The sequence below is a fragment of the Schistocerca cancellata genome, chromosome 1 (genome assembly GCF_023864275.1).
Source record: "Schistocerca cancellata isolate TAMUIC-IGC-003103 chromosome 1, iqSchCanc2.1, whole genome shotgun sequence".
Taxonomy (NCBI): domain Eukaryota; kingdom Metazoa; phylum Arthropoda; class Insecta; order Orthoptera; family Acrididae; genus Schistocerca; species Schistocerca cancellata.
Genome location: NC_064626.1, coordinates 513,999,132 through 514,018,311, shown reverse-complemented (window position 1 = coordinate 514,018,311; position 19,180 = coordinate 513,999,132). Strand labels below are relative to the sequence as shown.

The 19,180-nt window shown below is 43.3% G+C and overlaps 1 protein-coding gene across 1 annotated transcript in view; it reads left to right on the top strand.

Moving 5' to 3' along the window:
• The window catches only part of LOC126187336 (transient receptor potential cation channel subfamily V member 5), a gene marked incomplete at its 3' end in the record, with an annotated part of 212,325 nt that overhangs the window by 26,073 nt on the left and 167,072 nt on the right, over window positions 1-19,180 (top strand). The window contains exons 3-4 of the mRNA XM_049928398.1: window positions 2,220-2,442; window positions 16,062-16,157. Of these exons, the coding sequence (XP_049784355.1) occupies window positions 2,220-2,442; window positions 16,062-16,157 (319 nt within the window). The remainder of the gene's footprint in view (window positions 1-2,219; window positions 2,443-16,061; window positions 16,158-19,180) is intronic.

The window sequence follows — 19,180 nt, the reverse complement described above, 5'->3', positions numbered from 1 at the left end:
TGCAAATACCACATTAATGCAATAAATGCTCAAAATGATGTCCGTCAACCACAATGCATTTGGCAATACGTGTAACGACATTCCTCTCAACAGCGAGTAGTTCGCCTTCCGTAATGTTCGCACATGCATTGACAATGTGCTGACGCATGTTGTCAGGCGTTGTCGGTGGATCACGATAGCAAATATCCTTCAACTTTCCCCACAAAAAGAAATCCGGGGACGTCAGATCCGGGGAACGTGCTTCGACGACCAATCCACCTGTTATGAAATATGTTATTCAATAACGCTTCAACCGCACGCGAGCTATGTGCCGGACATCCTTCATGTTGGAAGTACATCGCCATTCTGTCATGCGGTGAAAAATCTTGTAGTAACATCGGTAGAACATTACGTAGGAAATCAGCATACAATGCACGATTTAGATTTCCATCGATAAAATGGGGGCCAATTATCCTTCCTCCCATAATGCCGCACCATACATTAACCCTCCAAGGTCGCTGATGTTCCACTTGTCGCAGTCATCGTGGATTTTCCGTTACCCAACAGTGCATATTATACCGGTTTACCTTACCGCTGTTGGTGAATGACGCTTCGTCGCTGAATAGAACGCGTGCAAAAAATCTGTCATCGCCCCGTAATTTCCCTTGTGCCCAGTGGCAGAACTGTACACGACGTTCAAAGTCGTCGCCATGCAATTCCTGCTGCATAGAAATATGGTACGGGTGCAATCGATGTTGATGTAGCATTCTCGAAACCGACATTTTTGAGATTCCCAATTATCGCGCAATTTGTCTGCTACTGATGTGGAGATTAGCCGCGACAGCAGCTAAAACACCTACTTGGGCATCATCATTTGTTGTAGGTCGTGGTTGACGTTTCACATGTGGCTGAAAACTTCCTATTTCCTTAAATAACGTAACTATCTGGGGAACAGTCCGGACACTTGGATGATGTCGTCCAGGATACCGAGCAGCATACATAGCACACGCCCGTTGGGCATTTTGATCACAATAGCCATACATCAACACTATATCGACCTTTTCCGCAATTGGTAAACGGTCCAGTTTAACACGGGTAATGTATCACGAAGCAAATACTGTCGGCACTATCGAAATGTTACGTGATACCACGTACTTACACGTTTGTGACTATTACAGCGCCATCTATCACAAAGCGAAAAAAGTGGTCCAACTGAAACATTCATATTTTTTATCTACTACACGAATATGTAATAAAAAATGGGGGTTCCTATTTAAAAAAAACGCAGTTGACATCCGTTCGACGTATGGCAACCCCATCTTGCGGGCCAAACATAGCGCCATGTGGTTTCCCCCTTCAAGCTAGACGAGTTTCGTTGTTTGTAGTTTTTTCGTTTGACGCTTATTTCGTGAGATGTTTGGCCCGGTCACGATCAATGAACCACCCTGTATATATAAGGAACTGAAGCGGAAAGGAATAGGAATGGCCGGCCGGATTGGCCGTGCGGTTCTAGGCGCTACAGTCTGGAACCGAGCGGCCGTTACGGACGCAGGTTGGAATCCTGCCTCGGGCATGGATGTGTGTGATGTCCTTAGGTTAGTTAAGTTTAAGTAGTTCTAAGTTCTAGGGGACTGATGACCACGGATGTTAAGTCCCATAGTGCTCAGAGCCACAGTTATTCGGGGATGAAGAGGGTTGCGCAGGATATACTAGCACGGAGAGCTGCATCAGACCAGTCTTTGGACTAAGTTGAAAACAACAACAACAAGAACGACTGAGGTAAGTCGTTGTTCCAGAGAACTGATAGTTACGTCAATGTTGTCATGATACTGTCGGAACGTATGACTTCACTATTCATAGACAATAAGACAGTCCTCTTCGCTCCAGTGTGCTCAGTGCCGTACATTTTCCCTTTGCGGAACCAGTCGATCGTAGAATTATTTCGTTTCTCTGTTTTTCAGTTGTTGTCCGAAGTTCTTGCTGTTGTGACTGTAGCTAAGGCCTCGAATATCATGAAACGGCATCGGTTAGAAGATTCAATGTACTAAAATCCTCTTTTACTCTAAATATAGCGTAAATACATTCTAAGGGGGAAAAAAAGAAAACGACGCACCGCTAATGGGACTCACTAGCGCCCTCTGTGCTGTTGCAGACTTCAGTTTCTGGCCAGGATGCGAGAGTGGTGATGTTGTGACTGTGCAGTGCTACGCTGTAGCCGCCTGGCCTGTTCCCTCCCACAGGTGGTGCTGCCGATCGAGGCGTCGCTGTCGGCGCACGACCCGCTGGCGCGCTGGGAGGACCACGAGGCGTGCTGGCAGATGCAGTACCGCGGCAGCCTGGGCGAGACGCTGCTGCACGTGCTCATCATCTGCGACACGCGGCTGCACACGCGCCTCGCGCGCACCCTCATCAAGTGCTTCCCCAAGCTGGCGCTCGACGTCGTCGAGGGCGAGGACTACCTGGGTGAGGGAGGGCAGCCCTGCACCGCAGTGCCCGCTGCTGCAACTCGGCGGTCCACGTAACGACAACACTGCTTTAGTAGATCACTGTACCTACGGGGTGTCCCAAATCTTTACATTTTAAATTGTACCTGCCGCAGAGGACACTGAACTTCGTATTTTTAGGTGTGGAGCGTATAGTCGGAAAATGAACCACTCGCACCCAAACCTCCAAATGTCAGACACACGGATCGGTACCAAACGTTGTACGTATATATAGTATCAACCAAAACTCCGATTTTTTCTTATTATACACTACTGGCCATTAAAATTGCTACACCACGAAGATGACATGCTACTGACGTGAAATTTAAACCACAGGAAGAAGATGCTGTGATACGCAAATGATTAGCTTTTCACGGCATTCACACAAGGTTGCACCGGTGGCGACATCTACAACGTGCTGACATTAAGAAAGTTTCCAACCGATTTCTCAGAAACGTTGTCTTGATGCCTCGTGTAAGGAGGAGAAATGCGAACGATCACGTTTCCTACTTTGATGAAGGTAGGATTGTAGCCTATCGCGATTGCGGTTTATCGTATCGCGCCATTGCTGCTCGCGTTGGTCGAGATCCAATGACAGTTAGCAGAATATGGAATCGGTGGGTTCAGGAGGGTAATACGGAACGCCGTGCTCGATCCCAACGGCCTCGTATCACTAGCAGTCGAGATGACAGGCATCTTAACCGCATCGCTGTAACGGATCGTGCAGCCACGTCTCGATCCCTGAGTCAACAGATGGGGACGTTTGCAAGACAACGACCATATGTACGAACAGTTCGACGACGTTTGCTGCGGCATGGACTATCAGCTCGGAGACCAAGGCTGCAGTTACCCTTGACGCTGCATCACAGACAGGAGCGCCTGCGATAGTGTACTCAACGACGTTGGGTGCACGAATGGCAAAACGTCATTTTTTCGGATGAATCCAGTTTCTGTTTACAGCATCGTGATGATCGCATCCGTGTTTGGCGACATCGCGGTGAACGCACATTCGAAGCGTAAGCGTGTATTCGTCATCGCCATACTGGCGTATCACCCGGCGTGATGGTACGGGGTGCCATTGGTTACACGTCTCGGTCACCTCTTGTTTGCATTGACGGCACTTTGAAAAGTGGTCGTTACATTTCAGATGTGTTATTACCCGTGGCTCTACCCTTCATTCGATCCCTGCGAAACCCTACATTTCAGCAGGACAATGCACGACCGCATGTTGCAGGTCCGGTATGGGCCTTTCTGGATACAGAAAATGTTCGACTGCTGCCCTCGCCAGCACATTCTCCAGATCTCTCACCAATTGAAAACGTCTGGTCAATGGTGACCGCGCAACTGGCTCGTCAGAATACGCCAGTCACTACTCTTGATGAACTGTGGAATCGTGTTGAAGCTGCATGGGCAGATGTAACCTGTACACGTCATCCAAGCTCTGTTTGACTCAATGCCGTTATTACGGCCAGACGTGGTTGTTCTGGGTATTGATTTCTCAGGATCTATGCACCCAAATTGCGTGAAAATGTAATCACATGTGAGTTCTAGTATAATATATTTGTCCAATGAATACCCGTTTATCATCTACATTTCTTCTTGGTGTAGCAATTTTAATGGCCAGTAGTGTATTATGCGTAAAAGTGTTACATGGAACAACATATTTATGATATATAAAAGGGCTATTTGGAGTTTACAGCAAAGTTCTCATGACAGCCTGCTTCCACTTCGTTTCTTTGAAAGTAGTAAACCTATAGAGTACATTTGTAGGTTTACACATTATAAAGTCAGAACAGAAAAAATAAAGAAACTATTGCATCACACGTGGGGAAGTGTGATGCAGTTGTTTCTTTACTCTGCTGTTCGCATTATTTTTATTGCTGTTTATTCTCTGAAACTAGAAATGCACTACCTGATTCATCACGAGTGGTGTCTGTTCTGTCGCACATGTCCCATAGAACACCACACCTGTCTATACAAATTTACTCCGTAGTTTGTCACTTTTAACTAACGAAGCGAAAGCGGACTGCCAAAAGAACAGAGCTGCAAACTCCGAAAAGTCGTTTTACATGTCAGGAAAATGTTCTCCCATGTAAGTTTCATGCGTAAACAGTTCAAAAAAATCGTCATCAGTGAGACTTGAACGCGGGACCTCAGGTACGACGAACCAATTCACCCACGCGAGATCTATAGATAGGTGCTCACAGATATGGTTTCGCTGTGCTCCGTAGTTCTGGAGTTATTTTTAATTACAGTTTAGAAGTGTTCTACTGGACGACAGTACGTGGCACGAGCTACATCGGTGTTTTGGTTGATTCTCTATCGACGTACAACGTTTGGAACCGATCTGAGTATCTGACATCTCGAGGTTTGGGTGTTAGAAGGTACAGTTCGGGCAAGATAACTTGGACAATGCGTAGAAACGAATTTTCGTCGTGTGCGCTGGACGAGTCCATCCTTTTGTTCCGAATGGTCGACCGCCTCAACCGACTGTAAAATGTCGAATCCTAACACCTTCAGTCGTCTATTTCAAGTCGTTATTTTATTTAAGCAACCAGTTTCTGGGCTACATTACGCCATCTTCAGGCCTTCTGTGCAACTTGTACGAAGAATCCCTTCTCTGCTCCACTCAAAATAGAGGCCAGCATTCAGTTAGTGGCGTGGGCAAGTGATAATCAAAGAGATCGCTGTGTCAAGAAGTAATCTACGGATACCAGTCACTGAATTCTGGCCTCTATTTTGAATGGACCAGAGGTGGGACTCTTCCTGCAGGTCAGTAAGGTGGCCTTACTGAACAGCCGTGAACCCACAACCATCTATATAATGATGGACCAACGGAGTCTATTGCCTGTTCTCTGTCCACCTGGACATTTCGAACGTACTCATTGCTGTCTCTTAGTATGTAGCATGGCACCGGAGTCTTCGACCACTGAAGGCGCGGCAAAAGCTCTTCGTAATTAGACACTTGTTACTCCATGCAATACTATTAAATTTGTACCAAAAGAGGCAAACTAGGAAGCCGAAATCTCATTAAAAAGTGTGTTTGGAAGCGTAGCAGGCACTGCTGTTGCGCAGTAAAGAGAATAAAGAAGAAGGTGGGACCATAGCTTAATTGCTTCCCAAGGCTTCACTACATCATGAAAGACGCAGAAGGAGAAAATTTTATGTTTCTGTAATATGACGAAAAGGGCGTTAGAAGACAAGGTTAATTTCTACCTGACGTGTTTCTTGTCTTACATTGTCATTATACAGGAAGTAATAATGTCTGCTACACTACATTTTTTACCCATTTTAATCCTTCTGGTAGCACGAGATCACACTCTTTTTGCTTTGTTTGATCTTTTGTTTTTCAAATTATTTCCGTTTCAGTACTCTAATGAGAAATTATTGATTTTGGAAGTCCAAATGTATGAGAGGCAGTGAAATGGAAACGAGATAGAAAGGAAAACATTGGCCAGCCGCGAGGAGGACTTGCGCACTGAGGGTTCCGTACAAACTGAATTATGTGTGTACTCTGCTCATCCATTCCAGGAATCGAGGATTTTCATCATTTTTGTCTGTGGCAGACACTGGTACTGGCAAGACATCCGTCCCAGGGATTCCAGGACTAACAAAAGAAATGCTTTCTTCATGTGATATAATTACAAATTAACAATGTACGGATTCTTTTCCTTTAGTTGTCGTGGGAAACCTTTCTGCTTGCCAAATGTCATGATCCTACCTCAATGGGAAGTACCTATAAGTTTTAATGAGTGAGTTTACAAGCATCAAAATATGTGACATACTCGTAAAAGGTCGTATCTTTTAAGTGCATTGACTTAGAACCTTTTATTTATACATCGCCAAGGGACCGTAGAATTTAGTGTGTGTCACAAATTTCAACTTGATATGCCCATCCGTTCACGGGAAAAATGGTTTCGGAGAGACAAACTGCCAACAAAGTGTCTTACAAGGGTTCCGTTTTTCCCGATAGAGGTACGGAATCCTAAACAGTAAGTAAACTGTTTGGTTTTTCAAAAGTAATGGCTACAACTGTTAATACACTTATCCAACTGCGAGACCAGACGGTCAATGCCTTCATCAGGAAAGAATGTTTGCGTTTACCAAGAGAACTATCATTGTACCCAGGCGTGGACCTGTTCGTCCGAAGCAAATCGACAGCAAAGTATGTAAATCGCATGGGGAGAGGTCGGGACTGTATGGAGGATGTATAAGGGCTTCCCCTTGGCAACATGTAGCTGAGTACTATCCTACAACAGAATGATGCCGTCCTTCAACATTTCTGGGCGTTTGGATCTGATGAAGCGGTTCAATTTTTGGAAAGCGTGCACGTGGATTTCCATATTTCTGGAGCCCTAAAGAGAGACATTCGTGGTCGCCAATTTGCTTGGACGAAGAAGTGCGCCCCGGTTGCAGTAATCGTTCCGTAGACAACCGCAAACATTTTTCCGTGAAGGCACTGACCGTCTTGTCTCACAGTGGGATAAACGTATTAACGGTTATCGGCATTACTTATCAGACAAGACTGACCGTCAGACAAGACTGACCGTCTTGTCTCACAGTGGGATAAATGTATTAACGGTTATGGGCATTACTTATCAGACAATAAATTGTTTACTTACTATTTTTCCATTTGCTTCGTCTTCATTTAACTGTCCCTTGTATTTGATGGAGAGCAGAGGTAACAGGCATACTACAGAAAATTCTAAGACTAAAGTGCCAATGGGTCGGACATGTAACTCGACAAGATCAGAGGAGGTGGATCCCTGTAATTGTTCACCGGAGACCACGGAACCACAGGAGAGACAATGGAAGGCCCGGAAAGAGACGTCTTGATGACGTGAAGATGGCGGCTGGAACACGATTGTACCAGATGGTTCAAAGCAGGAGACAATGGAAACAAAAAAAAATGGTTCAAATGGCTCTGAGCACTATGGGACTTAACTGCTGTGGTCATCAGTCCCCTAGAACTTAGAACTACTTAAACCTAACTAACCTAAGGACATCACACACATCCATGCCCGAGGCAGGATTCGAACCTGCGACCGCAGCGGTCACGCGGTTCCAGACTGTAGCGCCTAGAACCGCACGGCCACTCAGGCCGGCTGACAATGGAAACACATGTGCGAGAAGCTGAGTGTGCAGAGAACCGAGTACTTGCTCTCCACATGTTCCGTGAGTAAGCAGATTAGACTGGTGCTAATTCTATCACCCAAGTTCAATAAAAGATTACCTCCTTGAAGTTAATAGACTACTTGAAAACTCAACCGCCGCGAGCACTGGAAACGTTATTTGATAAGAACCAGCGCGCACCAGGGGCATCGCCTATTGCTTATGGTTGGAGGACCTGGACATTTCAACTGAATGATTTACTTTAATTTTTTAGATTTAATTTTACACGGCTAGTTCGTTAGGATCAAACTGAGGAGCATATCACTCAGGTCAGGTATCTTTCTAATTATAAGAAACTAATGGTCGTGAATAGAAACGTGCGAGAAGCTGATTCGTTCAGGCCTTAGAGAGATGGTCACAGAAATGATTACACAAGAAAATCTGAAGAGATGCTTTCAGAACGTGAAGAAGATTCATCAGTAAGTACACGTAAACTTCCCGCAAAATACATATTTTGAAGAATACAGTGTGGAGAGTACTGTTGGACCAGCAATTGTATCCCTTTTGAAGCCATTTTGACTATTTTTCGACCGTGACTGTCTCACGAAATATGTAAAGGTTTTTTTTTTAATTACGGCTACCAGTCATAAATTTTGTCAACTAATGTATTACTTATTTATTTAGCCTCATATTTCTAGGGAATAGTCCGCAGCTCGTGGTCGTGCGGTAGCGTTCTCGCTTTCCACGCCCGGGTTCCCGGGTTCGATTCCCGGCGGGGTCAGGGGTTTTCTCTGCCTCGTGATGGCTGGGTGTTGTGTGCTGTCCTTAGGTTAATTAGTTTAAGTAGTTCTAAGTTCTAGGGGACTGATGACCATAGATATTAAGTCCCATAGTGCTCATCGCCATTTGAACCATTTTTTTCTAGGGAATATCTCATCTTCAAGCTATATGGCATTACAAAAACAACTTTACAATAAGGTCATACTGATGTTACATAGTCTTTTCGTAAATGCTGTGGTCATCCTATGGCAGAAGAGAAAACTTAGTAAGAGGCGATGTCTCCTTGGAACCTGGACTGATGTTTGCATGAAAATGTTTTGTTGACCACTTTGTTCTTCTGGTGTGGCAATCTCGTTGTGATGCTTTGGGGTGTTTCTGTTTCTGTGGCTCTCTTGGTCACTGTTCACAAATTGTCACTAACATAGCAGTAACTTGGAGACACGATCACAAACAGTTCTGTAGTGCAATGGACAAGATGGCGGTCGAAATAAAGCTGGTTTCGATTTGACTATCTATTTGTCGATCTATGGGGTGTCAGATGTTTACATCTCTTCTCCACGTCTTGTTGTCGTATTGCAGATGTAGGTTGACGAAATACATTACAGCTTCAGGACCTGCTACAATGTTATTGAACTTATCAAGATATAAGCTTTTTATTTTACATATTTCTAAGCTGTTGCTGGGGCTAGAGTCAAACGAATGTCATGTTATGTATCTTTTATTCTAGGAGTACTGTAATGAAATTGGAAAATAAATATGATTTTTTAAGTCTGTCATTTCTTTCAGGATCTCTTTATTCCCCATATGGCCATGGGTGAATATTTCCATTTCATTCAAGGTGTCCATTTTCCAGCTCTTTTCTAAATTATGTGGTTAAATGACATCTCACATCCCACAGAGAAACTAAACGAAGTAGGAATTTATAAAATTACATGCAGTCATTACAACAAATATTACATTGACCAAACGGGGAGAAATTTTAAAACCCACTTTAACGAACACATTGACTGTTTCAGACTTGGCAAACCGAAGAAATCAACTATAGCGAAACATATAAATGAAACAGGACACAGTGATACAATAGACAACGATCTCAAAGTACTACATAATTTAGAAAAGAGCTGGAAAATGGACATCTTTGAAGAAATGGAAATATTCATCCTGGCCACATTGGGAATAAGGAGATGAAATGACAGACTTCAAAAGTTCATATTTCTTTTCCAATGTCACTAGAGTACTCCTAGAATAAAAGATACATGACAGTCGTTTGACTCTAGTCCCAGCAATAGCTTAGAAGTATGTAAAATAAATAGTTTTTATCACGACGTATTCAATAATATTCTAACAGGTGCTGAATTTGTAATGTATTCCGTCAACCTACATCTGTAATACGATAACAAGAAGTGCAGAAGAGATGTAAACATCTGACACCCCATAGATCGACAAATCGATAGTCAAATCTAAACCAGCTTTATTTCGACCGCCATCTTGTCCACTGCACTTCACAACTGTTTGTGATCGTGTTTCCAAGTTACTGCTATGTTAGTGACAATTTGTGAACAGTGACCAAGAGAGCCACGGAAATGGAAACACCCCAGCGCATCACAACGAGACTGCCACGCCAGAAGAACAAAGTGAGTGACCGTTACAAAATACTTTCGTGCAAACATCAGTCCAGCTTCCAAAGTGACATCGCCTCTCACTAAGTTTTCTCTTCTTCCACAGGATGACCACAGCATTTACGAAAAGACTATGAAACATCAGTATGACCTTATTGTAAAGTTGTTTTTGTAACGCTATTTAGCCTGAAAATGAGGTATTCCCTCGAAACATGTCGCTAAATAAGTAATACAGCAGTTGACAAAGTTTGTGACTGGTAGCGGTAATTAAAAAAAAAAAAACCTTAACATAATTGTACCCCTATCGCAAGCAAGATATGCAACTGGTGTGACCAATGATTTTGGACCCAAAATTCAGTTCTGTCACTGGATTAAATTTTATTGATTGCACTGAGACCGGCGATCGTCGCTGTCAGCTGTTGCTATGACCTTCAGTTGAAGTTTATTACACCAATGTAAAACCAAATATTCATTTGCTATTGTCAATGCGTTGTATAAAAATACTCAAAGTAGCAGGTTGTGGCATAGGGGTTTGGGGCACTCTGTATCACCACGTGAGGTGGCGCAGCAGTTAGCACACTGGACTCGCATTCGCTAGTGCGGAGCTTCAAACCCGCGTCCGGCCATCCTGATTTAGTTTTTCCATAATTTCCCTAGATCGCTTTAGCCAAAAGTCGGGATGGTTCCTTTGAAAGGGCACGGCAGATTTCCTTCCCCATCCTGCCCTAGTCGGGGCTTGTGCTCCGTCTCTGATGACCTCGTTATCGACGGGACGTTAAACACTGATCTCCTCCTCCTCCACTCTGTATGTTTTACGGTTGGGACCGTTCCTAATGACATCACCATTCGCGCAACCAGATGGCGGTTGTTACCCGCTATTTATGTGCAATACGCTACATTTGTCTTATGTTGTGGATCGACTGCCAGTCAGTCGCAGCAACAAGCGTCGACGCTTTGCAGGTCCTCCTGATTTCGCTGCAATTTTCTGGCGAACAACAGAATCATCTGCCAACGGACTCCTGTTACCTAACAGATCGTTTATGTGTTAGGTTGGTGCGTAAGTTAGTAGCGTTTCATTTTGAGTGTTTGTATTGCGGTTACTATGAGTTTATCCGTCGGTTGTCATTTTTTATTTGCAGTTCGCTGTTGCTATTTCTGTTTACATACTGTCATTTTGTCATTTTGAGATACTGAGTAGAGTATGGACGCTAGAAAATTGACTTCCAAGTGGAGAAATCGAAACATTTCCCAAATATTCTTCTGTCTGAGTTCAAAAGAGGGGTGGATGCAGCGGAGGCAGCCAGAAACATTTGCGTCGTGTATGTGGGCAATGCGACTGCTCAGGACAAGGCAAGAAATGGTTTTCTCGTTTTAAGGAGGATTGTTTTGACATTAGTCACTCTCCATTTTCAGGAAAAACTTCGTGATTTGATGAAGATCGTTTAAACGCATCAATCCACAATGATCCACGTGAGTGTACTCGAGAACCGGCAAATGTGATGAGTTGTGATCATTCCACCCTTGTGTGACATCTGCATGCAGAAGGGAAGGTTCAAAATCGGGTATACGGGTACCGCATGCTCTAAGCCAAAATCACAAAAATCAGCAGGTGGCCATATGTGCATCTCTGGTTGCTTGTCGTCGAATGGTTCGTGAACAATATCGACTATTCCTATCATTTATCGTTACTGGTAACAAGAAATGGTGTCTTTACGCTAGCGTATGGAAAAGAAAGAGACGGTTGAGCCCAACTAAAACAGCAGCTCTCCTGGATCCACAAAAGATAGTCTTATGCATTTGGGGGAACAGCGACGGTGTAGTGTACTACGAATTGCTTCCCCCAAGGGTACTCATCAGTGCTGGCATTTATTGTCAACAACTGAGACATCTTACAGACGCAGACCAAGAACAACGACCAGGAAGACTGCATGAAGTGATGGTACCCCACCGTAACGCCCACCCGCATTCTGCTAGACTTGACAAAAAACACTATACAGGAGTTGGGTTAGGAATTCATTCCTGACGCGCTTTATTCATCTGATTTTGCCCCCTCAGATTTTCACCTTTTCCGCCCTCTATCGAATAGCCTTCAAGGAACTTCTTTTCCGGTTGAAAATACATCCGAACATGGCTCGACGAATTCTTCGCCTCAAAACCACGTGATTTCTAGAGACGCGCGATCGAAAGTTACCCAGCATTGGCAGACTGTTGTAAGTATGAAGGAGAATATATTATTGATGACTCAAGCCCCTGTTATGTGTATCTGTTGTGTTTATTAATATTATGGAAAAACGCTATTAACTTATGCACCAACCCAATAGATATTGTGAATAGTAATCACATTATAATATTTCTTTGTGAAATGCCCATATCTACGTTTGCACGATGTATTCATGTTGAGGGCCGATGTGTCGGTCAGCCTCTGTGTGGTTTTTAGGTGGTTTCCCACCTCCTACTCGGTGAACACCTCACTGGTATTCGCGTCAAGCCTCAGTTACTCAGGAATAACAGTAGGCGCATAACTGACCTGATATACGTATGACAGCAACATTTGTAGTTAAGATGTGAAATAGACTGATTTTGAACAGACTGCTTTGAAAATATAAAATTTACAAAGTTACATGTTTCTTGACATTAGCGCTCATTCGAAGTGGGGAAAGAATATTGTTGCTTTCACCATATTCAAATGTTAAACTGTTATTCAAATTATTTTATCTTATTCAATGTTTATGTGTCCAATGCTGTCAAGCGTTAGGCAACTTAAGTACAGAAAGTGTATAACATCATTACTCTTTCATTGTAAAAGATTTTTTTCTTTCGTCAGGAGATTTCCAGCCGTTTAATGTGAAACGCTTCCCTAATTTCCTTTCCAACAAACCTCCAAATTCTGTTAAGAAAGTACATTGTTCTTTTGTTGTGGGTATTTATTACTTATAAGAGTGTAGTATAATATTCGCCACCAACGTGCTGTTACTTGTCAAAGACCCTGTTTTGATCTCATCGTCATCTACATATGTACACCGCAATCCATCTCACGGTGTGTGGTGGAGGATACTTCAAGTACCACTATCTGTTTCCCCATTTCGTGTTTCATTCGCGAATGGCGCTTAGGAAGAACGGATGGTTCAAAATGGCTCTGAGCACTATAGGACTTAACATCTGAGGTCATCAGTCCCCTAGAACTTGAACTACTTAAACATAACTAACCTAAGGACATCACACACATCCATGCCTGAGGCAGGATTGGAACCTGCGACCGTAGCGGTCGCGCGGTTCCAGACTGAAGCACCTAGAACTGCTCAGCCACCACTGCCGGCGAAAAACGGCCGTCGATAAAGCTCCATGCGACATCTAATATCTCCGATTTTCTCATCTTGATCATTTCGCAAGACGTATTCGGGAGGAGGTAACGTGTTGGCGGACTGTTCGTGGAATGCACGCTCACGAAATTTCAGTAGTAAACTTCTCCGTGATGTACAACGCATCTCTTGTAGCGCCTGTCACTGGAATTTGTTTGTTGATCGTCTCGGTAAACTTTGGCTCGTATTAAACAATCCGGTGACGAAATGCGCCCTTCTTCGTTGGCTCTTCTCTATCTGTTCTCCTACTCCTACTAGGTAAGTGTCCATACTGATGAACAACACTCAAGAATCGATCGAACGTGTGTATTGTAAGTCACTTGTTTAGTGAACGAAATTACACTTCCTTAACGTCTTCCCAGTGAATCATAACCATGAATAAAATAGTAGCTTTCAGGTTGTCGTCAAACTTATCCTTTATTTATCCAGAAAGATGCAAGAAACAGAACAGTTTAAAAAATTGAAGACAGAAACAAAATACTTGTATTCGTCTTCAGAGTAATCTCCTCCGGCCACAACATGTTTTTGTCGGCGTTTATAAACCTCTCGGAAACTGCCAGCCAATACTTCTTTTGGAATCAATCTTAGCACAGCTGTCACCTCAGAATAATCATTGGACAGCCGTCGAAATGTGACTCAAACCGCTGTGCACTGCAACCATGATAGTTACTTACCTTATTTTTTGTGGAATTGATAATACCTTGTGTGTAAAAGATAGATCTCAGTCACATATGTCAGTGACGTCTGCAGCAGTTATAGATGTTCCCTACTGCTCCTCATTTAATTTCTGTGTCAGGATTTAGGAACAGCTCTATTTGCATACATGTCTTATCATTGTACACGCTGTTTTCCCGATTACTCCGATTTCAATGTTGGAGAAAATCGCCGATTCATGGGAGCATTTTTCGCACTTCCTCGGTGTTGTCTGTGATTATGGTTGTCCATGGTCGATCCAGACTGAGATGCATCAACAAGTTTTCTTTCCCTCCCAAAAGAGTTTGAATCATCTGTAAAAACATTTTCTGGTCATTGGTCCTAATCAGCACTGTTACACCTCCGTCAGTGTTCTCTACAATTTGTAACACGACTTTATGTTTATCAGTTTCCCCATTGTATTGCACTGTCAATTTTTCTACTCACTGCAGCCACAGCAGACATGCCTGCTTCAATTTAGTGCGTTCCTCATTACATAGCGCTTCTTAACATTTGTATTCATGTATAAGAATAGGTTTCGAATAAATTTGGACAATTAGGTATTGATCAATTCACCATTCTCGTTAGGCATTACGTATAACCAGCGGTGCTTGCTGAGGTATTGGCTAGTGTTGAGTGGTACTTAAGATAGGTAAATAAATTAGTGAAATCAATGTGAAGTGAAGTAGAAATTAGAAAATAAATGAAAAAGTTTAGTTTAAAAGAAGAGTTAGACACTGGCAAACAGTAGGCAGAGCAGCAGTGGCAACGGCCGGCGCTTGCAAGTCAGCACATTCAGGAGAAGCCATCGCCCTCCCCACATAAGCAGAAGCTGTCGATTGAGCCGTCAGGGCAACGCCCGACCGGCTCACGTGTTTCTCAATTGTCACATGTGATCAAAGGCCCTCGCCTACATTCCAAGAGCCACAGACCGACGTTAAGAAGATTCTTTGAGAAGCTTTTCAACGTGACAGAAGAGGCAATGACCGTGAAGTCGTTCACCTCCAGTGAAGTGAAGTAAATAAATAAGCGAGACGCAGTGGGCCCGACAGTGGTTTTCAGTTCAGTTTCGGTTTGAGTTCAGTTCCAGTACAGTTCAGTCGGTGCTGAAGACCGTCATGCAGGAAGAGACTACATCGTACACAAAAGCACCAAGTCCGCCACTGTAATGGAATAGCAAGCAGCAGCCTCGCTGACAGAAGTTAGAAGGTATATGAAGACTAATTTTTACGCACCTGGGTGACTCGTGAGGACGGGAAGGGGACGGCCTCACATCAGCAGTCACCTGTGAGCTGGTGATGAAGATCTGACAGCCAAAGACTGGCAAGCTGGATTCTGTTGTTCGAGTCCCCCGCCGCGCTGCTCTGCTGGCCGACGCACAACACTGTCACACGCGGCCGCTTAGAGAAGAGAAACACTGGGACGCCACATCCAAGGTATGACCATCCGATTCACGACTTCGTTCTCAATAACTAAACGGGCCACCTCACGATGCGCGTCTCCAGTCAACTGGGCGAAACAGCTACACGAGATACACACCGCCAGGCGTAATCAGACGCCGCCGCTCACGCAGCAGAAGGCTTTGCAAACGACGCAGCTGCCGCTCTCCCAGCCAGAACAATCCAGTAAGGAAACCATTGAACAAATCTTTCAATAAAAGTTATCTTATGTAAAAATGCTGTTTCATTCTACCTCATACCCGAGCCAAGGAAGAGCCCACCCTGCCCACATGTTGTTAAGAGAGAAAAAGTAATTTATTTAGTGTTTTTCACCCTGACATAATGCTTTAGAATCAATTGCCCTTTGCAGTAATCCTCATACTGACAATTGACTAGCATCAAAAGAGGTTAACCAGTTACACTAGCAACCACTATGCTCCATTGTCTATATAACATCCTGTGTTGTCTTCTGACTGTTTGTTCCAGCCAAAATGAGTGTAGACGTGTAGAATACGATGTGGCTCGTGTGGCGAGTCTCGGCTGCGGCATGTCTAATTGTGAGGCACAGCGAGGTGACGAGGCGGTGGCGTGTTGCAGGTGCCAGCGGCCTGCACCTGGCCATCGCGTACAACAACAACGAGCTGGTGCAGGACCTGGTGGAGGCGGGCGCCAGTGTGTCCCAGCGCGCCATTGGTAAGTGGCTGCCCCTCCTAAGAGATCTGGAAGACGTCAGGACATTGCGTACCGACGTGGCGTGACGTGTAACTCTGTGCGATAGAGTCCGCAGAGTATACGGTGGTCGATGCGCAATGACCAGTTTTTGTCCAAAGCGCTGAGCGAGTTCATCCGTTCGGAGGAGGCCGATATCGTTTGTGCGATTTCGGCCGGTCGGCGTCACGCTGCAAAGACAGAATTGAGGCGCGCACCCACAATCTCTCTCTAACGGCTGTACAGTAACTATTCGGTAAAAAAGATCGTTTTTTCGTTACTTACAGCTTTATATATCAGCTGCGTGATGACATGCCCTTCATTTCTTTAATGATCACAGTTATTGTTTGCACTTACGTAAGACACTGCACGAATTTAGAAAAAGTTTGCAATAAAAAATAGGTTTCATTATGATTTTGTGCTTGGTGCATATTACATAACATTTTGCTGCATATTAAATTTAACTAAGATATCGAATTTTTCCTTACACTTTGGTGGGGGCCTCTATCTCCAGCAATTTTGAGGAAAGCGATCTGATGTTGCACACTCATATCCGATGGCGGATGCCACCGATAAAATGAGAATAAAATATCTACAACATTCCTCATATTTCATAAACGATCCGAGAAACAGAAATTAGATTTTGGCGAATGATAGCACGCAAAGAGGAGAGTATTTTGCAATACGGTTATTATGCAAACTTTCATTATCTACCATGTTATTCCACTAACTACAGACTTCTTCGATGAAAAATGTAATTTTTAAGGACCATCGGTAGATGGTGAAAAGAGACGTTATACTGTTATTTTTATACCGAGGATAGGCTTTTTATAAGTTACTGGCCTTACTTTTCCTCAGTTTCTCCTTAATAAAATTAGTAAATCAATCTTTCAGAATTCTCTCGCAGCTCCATCTGCACAACATGTTAGCGACGTGACACTGCGTAAAATCTGCTGTGTTTTGGCAAAAGAAGCAAATTTTAATATGGCAACAAGGCAAATGTACGTTTTACTCAAAATTCGTCACTCATGATGCTTTCTTGTAAGTTACAAGTGGTTTACAAGCCAGCAGAAAATAAATTTGTGCTTTAGTTGCATTTTCAGCAATATTATTTTTAGATACTAACCAAAGCAGAGATAACGGTAGATCTTTTTGAATGGTTTACAGACGAATGGAAAAACTGGTAGAAGCCGACCTCGGGGAAGATCAGTTTGGATTCTGTAAAAATGTTGAAGCACGTGAGGCAATACTGACCTTAGAAGTAAGATTAAGGAAAGGCAAACCTACGTTTCTAGCATTTGTAGACTTAGAGAAAGCTTTTGACAATGGTGACTGGAATACTCTCTTTCAAATTCCAAAGGTGGCAGGGGTAAAATACAGGGAGCGAAAGGCTATTTACAATTTGTATAGAAACCAGATGGCAGTTATAAAACTCGAGGGGCATGAAAGGGAAGCAGTGGTTGGGAAGGGAGTGAGACAGCGTTGTAGCCTCTCCCCGATGTCATTCAATCTGTATACTGAGCGAGCAGTAAAGGAAACAAAAGAAAAATTCGGAGTAGGTATTACAATCTATGGAGAAGAAATAAAAACTTTGAGGTTCGCCGATGACATTGTAATTCTGTCAGAGACAGCAAAAGACTTGGAAGAGCAGTTGAACGGAATGGACAGTGTCTTGAAAGGAGGATATAAGATGAACATCAACAAAAGCAAAACGAGAATAATGGAATACAGTCGAATTAAGTCGGGTGTTGCTGAGGGAATTAGACTAGGAAATGAGTCACTCAGAGTAGAAAAGGAGTTTTGCTATTTGGGGAGCAAAATAACTGATGATGGTTGAAGTAGAGAGGATATAAAACGTAGACTGGCAATGGCAAGGAAAGCGTTTCTGAAGAAGAGAAATTTGTTAACGTCGAATTTAGATGTAAGTGTAACGAAATCTTTTCTGAAAGTGTTTGTATGGAGTGTAGGAAAGTGTGGAAGTGAAACATGGGCGGTAAACAGTTTAGACAAAAAGCGAGTAGAAGCTTTTGAAATGCTACGGAAGAATGCTGAAAATTAGATGGGTAGATCACGTGATTAATGAGAGCTACTGAACGCAATTGGGTACAAAAGAAATTTTCGGTCAAACATGACTAGAAGAAGGGATCGGTTGATTGGACGCATTCTAGGTCATCAAGGAATCACCTATTTGGTACTGGAGGGAAGTGTGGAAGGGAGGGGGGGGGGAGGAGGGTGGTAAAAGTCATAGAGTGAGACCAAGAGATGGATACAGCAGGGAGATTCAGAAGGTGAAGGTTGCAGTATTTATTCGAAGATAAAAAGGCTTGCACAGGACAGAGTAGCATGGACAGCTGCATCAAACCAGTCTCTGGACTAAGGACCACAACAACAATATATTTATTTCTTAAACACGCATACCTAGCTACTTTATCCGGCTTCAGCTGGGAGGAGACAAATTTGCTGCCAAATAATATAGTTACTTAGTTAATATTTAATAAAATACTATTCATTCTATTTTTCACACTTTATCATTTTCGTTACAGCATTTGGTTATTACAGGCTTTTTCAAAAATAGAGGCTGTAGTTTCAGGTATATATTCCCTAAATGTAGGCAACAAAAAAATTCACTGCAACGTGTGTTCAGTAATGTCACTGAAACTTTTTTCTTCCCGCAGATAGTTGCCATGACAAAATATGTTAACCGGATAGTTAATTCCGAAGTGAAGGGTTCACTGAGTGTCGTGCTCGACATTCGACACGTTATCAAATCAAGACCTGGCAGAGACACAATTCCTGTACAGGAAGGCGGACGGCTCGATGTTTCTAGAAGGATTGGTACAGACAGCAATGATTCCAGACGAAATGACATTTGAACTTCTCCATCACCTTATGTGCACTCATGAGAATTTTACATCTCTGGTTTGGAGAGGGTACGACGAATTTCTGCAACTTCAGTTGTAGATGAAGATACTGTGGATCCTGTGCAAACGACTACTTCTCTCAGTACA